The sequence below is a fragment of the Onychomys torridus genome, chromosome 8, assembly GCF_903995425.1.
Source record: "Onychomys torridus chromosome 8, mOncTor1.1, whole genome shotgun sequence".
In the NCBI taxonomy this organism is placed as follows: Eukaryota; Metazoa; Chordata; class Mammalia; order Rodentia; family Cricetidae; genus Onychomys; species Onychomys torridus.
In genome coordinates, this window is record NC_050450.1 from 84,360,831 (window position 1) to 84,368,324 (window position 7,494).

Below are 7,494 nucleotides of genomic sequence, written 5' to 3' on the forward strand. Positions count from 1 at the left end.
CGGCAGGGTCCCTAAGGAAGGGACCTTGCAGGCACTTCCCTGGGCACAGCGCATTCGGTGATGAACTGGGGCTGCTAGTATCCAAAGCAAAGAACTCTCTGATGCCTATAGTTGTCAATACCTTCCCCCTCTTCTTCAGAAGCATTGCCTTGTTATCCTCTGAGGAGGCCCTTCCCCCGACCCCCCCCCCCCCCCACCTCCCGCTTCACCAGGAGATGGACACTTTATTGGGAGAGCTTTTTATTCTCTCGTTAAACCTGCCAAAGCGCAGAAGACAGAGAGCCAGGCAGAGAGAGAGAGAGAGAGAGAGAGAGAGAGAGAGAGAGACAGAGAGAGAGACAGAGAGACAGAGACAGAGACACAGAGAGAGACAGAGAGACAGAGAGAGACAGAGAGACAGACAGAGAGAGAGAGAGAGAGAGAGAGAGAAGACAGAGACACAGACACACACAGAAAGAAGCACAGACACAGAGACACACATACAGAGACAGACAGAGACACAGAAAGACAGAAGCACAGATACAGAGACACACAGACAGAGACAGAATGAAAAGGAGAGAAGAGAAGAGGCGGAGCCGGACTCCGGGTCCCCTCTCCCCCTGCAATTTCTGCGGGAGGATTTTATGAGCTTCTCTCCCCTAGGTCGCGGCCAATCAGCGCTTATGCTCGGGCCCCTGCGTCTCTTGCGTCAAGGCGGCCCAGCCAGGCGAATGCAGGCGCCGTGCGAGCTGGGAGCGATTTAAAACGCTTCAGATTCCCCCGGCCTGGGTGGGGAGAGCGAGCTGGGTGCCCCCTAGAATCCCCACCTTCGGCTCCCCATGAGCGCATCATCGGCCCCATGGAGCCCGGCAATTATGCCACCTTGGACGGAGCCAAAGATATCGAAGGCTTGCTGGGAGCCGGAGGGGGTCGGAATCTAGTCCCCCACTCCCCACTGGCTAACCATCCCGCGGCTGCGCCAACGCTGATGCCGACTGTCAGTTATGCCCCCCTGGATCTGCCAGGCTCTGCAGAGCCACCAAAGCAGTGCCACCCTTGTCCTGGGGTGCCCCAGGGGGCATCTCCAGCTCCTGTGCCTTATGGCTACTTTGGAGGCGGGTACTACTCTTGCCGAGTGTCCAGGAGCTCACTGAAACCCTGTGCCCAGACGGCCACCCTGGCCACCTACCCTTCGGAAACTCCTGCGCCTGGGGAGGAGTACCCTAGCCGTCCCACCGAGTTTGCCTTCTACCCGGGCTACCCAGGACCTTACCAGCCTATGGCCAGTTACCTGGATGTGTCGGTGGTGCAGACCCTCGGAGCCCCCGGGGAGCCTCGCCACGACTCTCTGCTTCCTGTGGACAGTTACCAGCCTTGGGCCCTGGCCGGTAGCTGGAACAGCCAGATGTGTTGCCAAGGTGAACAGAACCCATCGGGTCCCTTCTGGAAAGCAGCGTTTGCAGGTAACTCCTGCTCTGGCTCCCCTCGGCTCTGAGCCTGGGCTACGCTGGCATTTGCTTGGAAGGAGGGAGAGGAGAAGGAGGGAGACTTGGGGCTGGTGAGGAGGAGCCTGGGGCTCCTTGGTTGCTCATCAGAACTTTGAAGGAGGGTCCAGGCAGCTAGAGGGCCTGGATGGAGGTCTCAGAGGGTCAGAATGAGGGGCTTCAGTAGGGCAGGGCGCTAGCTGCATCTTGAGGGTAGCTACCCCTCTTCTCTTACCCCTGGGGCTCTAGAAGCAGCCTTTCAATATGTCGGGAGAACCTCGGACCTCTGCTGTTGACTGGGGCCTGAGTGTCCCAGCACAACCTCAGTCTAATTCTACACCAAGGCCAAATGACATAATCTAGTAGTTTTGAGGGTGGCGATGAGAGGTGGAATGGAGCTATTGGGTGTTTCTTAGAATACAGACATTGGCTTTCTTAGATGAGCTTTCAATGTCGAAAGGAAAATTTAGGTTTTCTTTGACCGAATGGTGTATCCAAGGGTGTGTTTCGGGAGTGTGTGTGTGTGTGTGTGTGTGTGTGTGTGTGTTGAATGGGGGACATAAACCTGTTTTCTCCTGTACATAATTTGCCAATGAAATCAGTAGGAGTGGCTGAGTCTCAAAATGCATGAGAATGGACTGTGTGATTGTGACTGTGTGATTGTGGACAAAACTCTAACAGGGTGGGTGTGTTTGCAGAGTCCCAATGTGAGGTCAGTGATGGTGGGGATGGCCAACAGAGGTGACCAGAGAATCAGGCAGAATCCAACAGATTCCCTGAGTGCTTTTGGGGCGCGGAGCCCACGCATTAGGATGATCAGGAAGCGCCTGCAGGATGACGTAGCCCCGAGGCTAGCAGGGCCTGGGTCTGCTTGATTTTGCATTAAAGAGGGGACTGAGCATGCTTTTCCCTCCTTCCTTTTCGCACCACACAGAGCCCAATACCCAGCACCCTCCTGACGGCTGTGCCTTCCGCCGCGGCCGTAAAAAACGCATTCCCTATAGCAAGGGGCAGTTGCGGGAGCTGGAGCGGGAGTACGCCGCCAACAAGTTCATCACCAAGGACAAGAGGCGCAAGATCTCGGCAGCCACCAGCCTCTCTGAACGCCAGATTACCATCTGGTTTCAGAACCGCCGGGTCAAGGAGAAGAAGGTTCTGGCCAAGGTCAAGACCAGCGCTACCCCATGAACACCAGAGGGGGTAGGCAGGGGAAGAGGGATTGTCCTGGAGAAACTGGGAGCCTGCCAGGGCCGGGACTGGCAGAGGACTCGACTGAGGGACCCCAAGAGATGACACCTTTAGCAGGCTACTGAGTTATGGACTGGTCCTCAGGGGCTACCTTGCATGTGTCAGGAGTGTGAGGCCTGAAAGGACAGTCCACTCACTCCAACCCGGGTTCCAGAGAACCTGTGCCAGTCATAATCATTTATCCTGATGGCAGTGATAATCTCATAACCAGCACTAGTTGCCATGATAATTGGTTTCGTATTTTCTATCTAGAGCTCTGTAGAGCACTTAGAACCCGCTTTCGTGAGTTGAGCTGATTGTGAATAAATATGGAAGAGGATCTTTTTTTTGTAGAAGTTTCCTCTCAACCCCCTTTCTGTGTATACCAGCCACCATTCCAGTGGCTGGGGATGTGTGTGTGGCGAGAATGGAATGGGGGCAAAGGCAGATTCACCCTTCTAAGGTGTACATGCCATGTGCACTTGGCGGTTTTTTTTTTTTTTCGGAGATGACAGCTGTGCAGGACAGACCATGTTAATAATGGATGCTTCTCCCTCCTCCCTACCCACCTCTTCCTTTGGTCTCACATTCCCTGCCAGCCTCCTAGGCTGTATCCAGTGGGAAGCCCCTGTCTCAAATGCTGAGATTTTGCAGTTATGTGAAAATGAGACCAGTGGCCTGATTGGGTCAGAGCCACCAGAACTGAACTAAAAGAGAGGACTTGGCAGGGTAGTTAATTACCTGGCTACTCTCTCAAACTCCACTTCTCTTGAAGAGAGAGATCTGGGCTCTCCTGATGGGCCTGACCCAGCCAGGGTTTGTTGGGCACTTAGGAACCACATGCAATAGGCATACGTGGTTGTGAGGGCTCCTTTCAGGCCCAGTGGTTACAGGAAAGGGCAGTGTCCTACCCTATTTCGGGGCCTTTAAAAAACACTAGAATACGGGACAAGCAAGGAAACCAGAAAAGAATGGATGGATGGTCCCTCCTACCTTTCCTTACCTTTTTAATGCTGGGGGAACTTCTCTGCCCTAGGCCTAGAAGAAGGGGGAGACTTTGAAATTTTTTTTAGTTTTATGTAGAAGGAGAGCACCTGGAAGAAGTGAAGAGACCCAGAATCAGGGTGGAGGGATTCTGGACACCCAGTGCCAAAATGGCCTCTTTACCTTTTCGCTGCATGGCTCTGGGGTCTCTGAACACAAGGTGCCCAAAGGCACCAATGACCAGGACATAATACAAAACCATGGAAAACCCAGAGGAGAGTGGTTATTTGCAGAAGATAGACACAGAGAGCGGGTCTCTTTCTTGATGTACTTGGCCCCACTAAGGCGGCGGCGTGTGTGTGTGTGTGTGTGTGTGTGTGTGTGTGTGTGTGTGTGTAGAACTAAACAGCGACCTGCTCAGCAGAGCCAGCGGGGTTACCTTGGTCACTAAACCTTGGGGGCTGAGCTGAGGCACTCTGCCATCCAGCCTTTCCTGAAGGCCAGAGAGGCTACTGGATGGATGTGGCTACATTGAGTTTAGTAGCTATCTAGTAGTGGGTAGTGGCCAATCCAAAAAGGGTTTATGGCTCTCCAAGAAACCATGGGTGAGCTGCTACAGCCAAGGGAGTCCAGTGCATCCTCCTGTGGTCTGGTGGGATTCCAGACTTGGCTCCTCTCCCAGGAAAGAATGAGGGTGCAGCTGCTCAGATTCTTCTAAATATGTTTACCAAGAGGAAGCCAGGAGTTAGGCATGGTGGTACAAGACTCTAAGTCCAGCCGTGGGATGCTGAGGCAGGAGGATTGCAGAAAGTTTGAGATGAAGCCGTCTGGGCAGAGTGAGTTCCAGGCCAGTCTGAGCTACATTAAACCGTGTTTTCTTCTTCTTCTTCTTTTTAGTTTAAAAAGTCAAGATTGGGGAAAGGAGGGGGAGACACCAGCCCTGCTTCTTGGATGACAAAATATGTGTGCCCTTCAGAGTTGTAAGCAGACGTCCATTGTGACCGGAAATTTCTTTCCATTCCCACCATGGTCCAGTCTAAGCCCCCAGGTTAGGTTATGAACTCTGCTCAGATCACTCTCTGACTTCCACATTCCTCCCTAGAAGCCACTTTGGGTTAGCTTTTTTCTTTTCTTTTTTCTTTTTTCTCAAGACAGCGTTTCTCTTAGCTCTGGCTGTCCTGGATCTTGCTCTGTAGACCAAGCTGGCCTCGAACTCAGAGATCAGCCTGCCTCCCGAGTGCTGCCTGGCTGGGATAGCTTTTGGAATTATAAGTTCTTAACTCCTTTTGTAATGTTATCCAAATCTGACCAAAGTGGGCAAACCCTTCCCTGGCCAACCTCAGAAAGGGATGTGAGGCTTCTGCGTAGATGGGAATGTGCAAAGTGTGGGGGAGCACTGAGGTACGTGACCCCCACTTAGGCCAGGGAAAAAGCTCCAAGACTGGCTGCCATCTCAATGAACTGATGGGTCCAGTACGGGTGAAGGTTCTGGACTCCCGGGCTCTAACTTCACCTTTTTACTCTAAGGGGCTTAAAATTTCAGAGCCCCTTTACTTTTCGTTTGTACTAATTTCAGAGCAGACAAAAGATTTGGGGGTTTTAAGAGATTTATTTCGCCAGCAACATGATTGAACTATTAAGAAGACAAGCGCTCCCCCTTCCGGTAGACATTTGCCATTTCAGGAAACCGGCCCGCCGCCCAAGGCTTTCATTCTCCAACCCCCTTCTCACCCCCTCAGCTTCCGGCTTGCAACAGCCTGGGACCTCCGGCCCCCGGGTTTTAAAGGTTCTAGGCCTGTGAAGGCTTCAGGACTCGAAGGCGCCCGGAATTCCAGAAGATGTGTAGGGCTAGCCTTGGATAAGCCCCAGAGGAGGACAGGAAGGGCGAAGAAGAAGCAAGGCCGTGAGCGCATTCTACCTTCCATCCGTCTCTTGGTTACATGGGAATAATAAATTTATCCTCCAAACATAACCGCTGACGGCGGGTTTCCTACTTCTTTTTTCCTTATTTGTCTGGAACCTATGCAACACATATTTAACTTCATTTTTTTATTAAGTCATTTTAGGGAACCTTTTCTCAAATAATTCACAAGGTGAATTATTCCCAACCACCACCGACCCGACCACGTCGATACCGCTCAGCTATTTATGTGTAACGTACAACAAAATGCCTGTGTCTACCCTGACTCACCTGCCGCTGTTCCCTTTTCAGTAAGACATACTTGAAGCCACAAGGGATTTTCTTTCTTCCTTAAAACACGGAGGAAAAATGTGTGACCACACTTCAGACTACACGGTCAAAGGGCAAACAAATTGCCCGGGGCACACATTTATAAATCCTGAGAATAATTGGGGAGCCTTTTCATCAATAAGGTGTAATTTTACTCCGAGCAGGTCTGTATACCCTTCCCTTCTCTCAGACCCATGTTACTCCCTCCAGCTCAGAATTTCAGCCAGCCAGGAAACTGGAGCCGAATGTAGCTTCTTCGTCCACACCATCGCCGGCACTATTTACCACTTTTAACTGCTAAGCAGGTGGATTAGATTAGGCCTCTAGAGATCCAAAGAGGGGATAGTGGAAAGTGTATAGGCAGGATTTCCGGAAGCTCTTTTGAATCTAGGTCCCTACTACAGCAAAGCGGAGATGACCCCCAGGCTCCCAAGTTCCGGCCTTTTACTCCTGCTGGCAAGCACTTCCGGGGGTTGGGGAGGGGGGCGGAGAAGGATTGCTGCGGAATGAAAATTTATTTTACCTCTCCTCCACATTCTACTGACTGGGGTTTGCTCAAAGGCAGCCCTCGCATGCTGCGCCCCCAGCCATCGCGGAAGGGTTGCTGGCTCCCCTCCCCCAGCGCAGAGCGGGTTCCCCGCTCCCCTCCTCTCCTTCATTAAAGTTTTATTCAAGGTTCTAAGTGCTGCACTTTAATTAGGTTTCATTCGGGGAAAACCGTGCCCCACCCCCACCCCAGTCCCGTCTAATAGGAACCCCAGAGCTACAATCTCGAATTAAATAAATGAACTCGTTACCGTAAATTTGTCATAAAGCGCCCAGGCGGCTGCGGTGCAGGGGACGGAGGGAGGAGATTTCACCCGTTTTTTGAAAGACATTTATACCATATGTTCACCCACCTGAACTGTCTCTAGGCAGGAGAAGAGAAAGGCCAGGAGCCGCCCACCTCTCCTGCCCCAGAGCGGGGCACCCTGCCCCCCAACTCCGGGCTCTGGCCAGGGCTTGCAGAGAGATTTAAAACATCCAATGGGGAACAGATGCCAGCCTGTCTTCCTTTCTCGGCTAACAGTTATGGGGGCTGGGGGGGGGGGGGGAGGGCACCGAGTGGTGGGAGATGTGAAAGAAAGAATGTTATCATTACCCCTAGGCTCCCCTAAATTGCCTCCGAAACAGGAGGAGCCGCAAAAGAATGCAGTAAGCCCCCAGAATTATGGGAAGAGGAAGGGAGCAACTGCCTGCGCTGTCTGTGGGGAGGGTCATTGCCATTGAACTTGAGGATCCAGGCTGGTGGTCTCCGCTCCCTCCACCCCCACTCTACTAAATGCTTTATGGGGAGAGCAGGGAAGGCGAGAGGAGAAAGAGGAGGAAACGCACTTCTCTGGTCTCGAGGGAGAAGGAGGCCAAGTTGGGGCTGGTGGTGGCACGTTGTCGGCAGAGTCACCAGAGACCTGCTGGAAGCCGCTGCCCAAAATGGCCACAGACCTGAGGAAGCATACGGAGTAGATTCTCCAAACTTCTCTCTGGGCTTGAAGCTAAGAGATGGAGCGCCACTGATTTAACCTCGCCCCAGACTCAGCAAGGAGCAGATCA

General features: G+C 52.5%; 1 protein-coding gene across 1 annotated transcript; it reads left to right on the forward strand.

The window, feature by feature from the left end:
• The first annotated feature begins 717 nt into the window (after positions 1-717).
• Positions 718-3,057, forward strand: Hoxb13 (homeobox B13). The gene is made up of 2 exons (XM_036194695.1): positions 718-1,442; positions 2,398-3,057. Exons 1-2 carry the CDS (start codon positions 839-841, stop codon positions 2,649-2,651), a joined length of 858 nt encoding a protein of 285 aa, XP_036050588.1. The 5' UTR covers positions 718-838; the 3' UTR covers positions 2,652-3,057.
• The last annotated feature ends 4,437 nt before the right edge of the window (positions 3,058-7,494 follow it).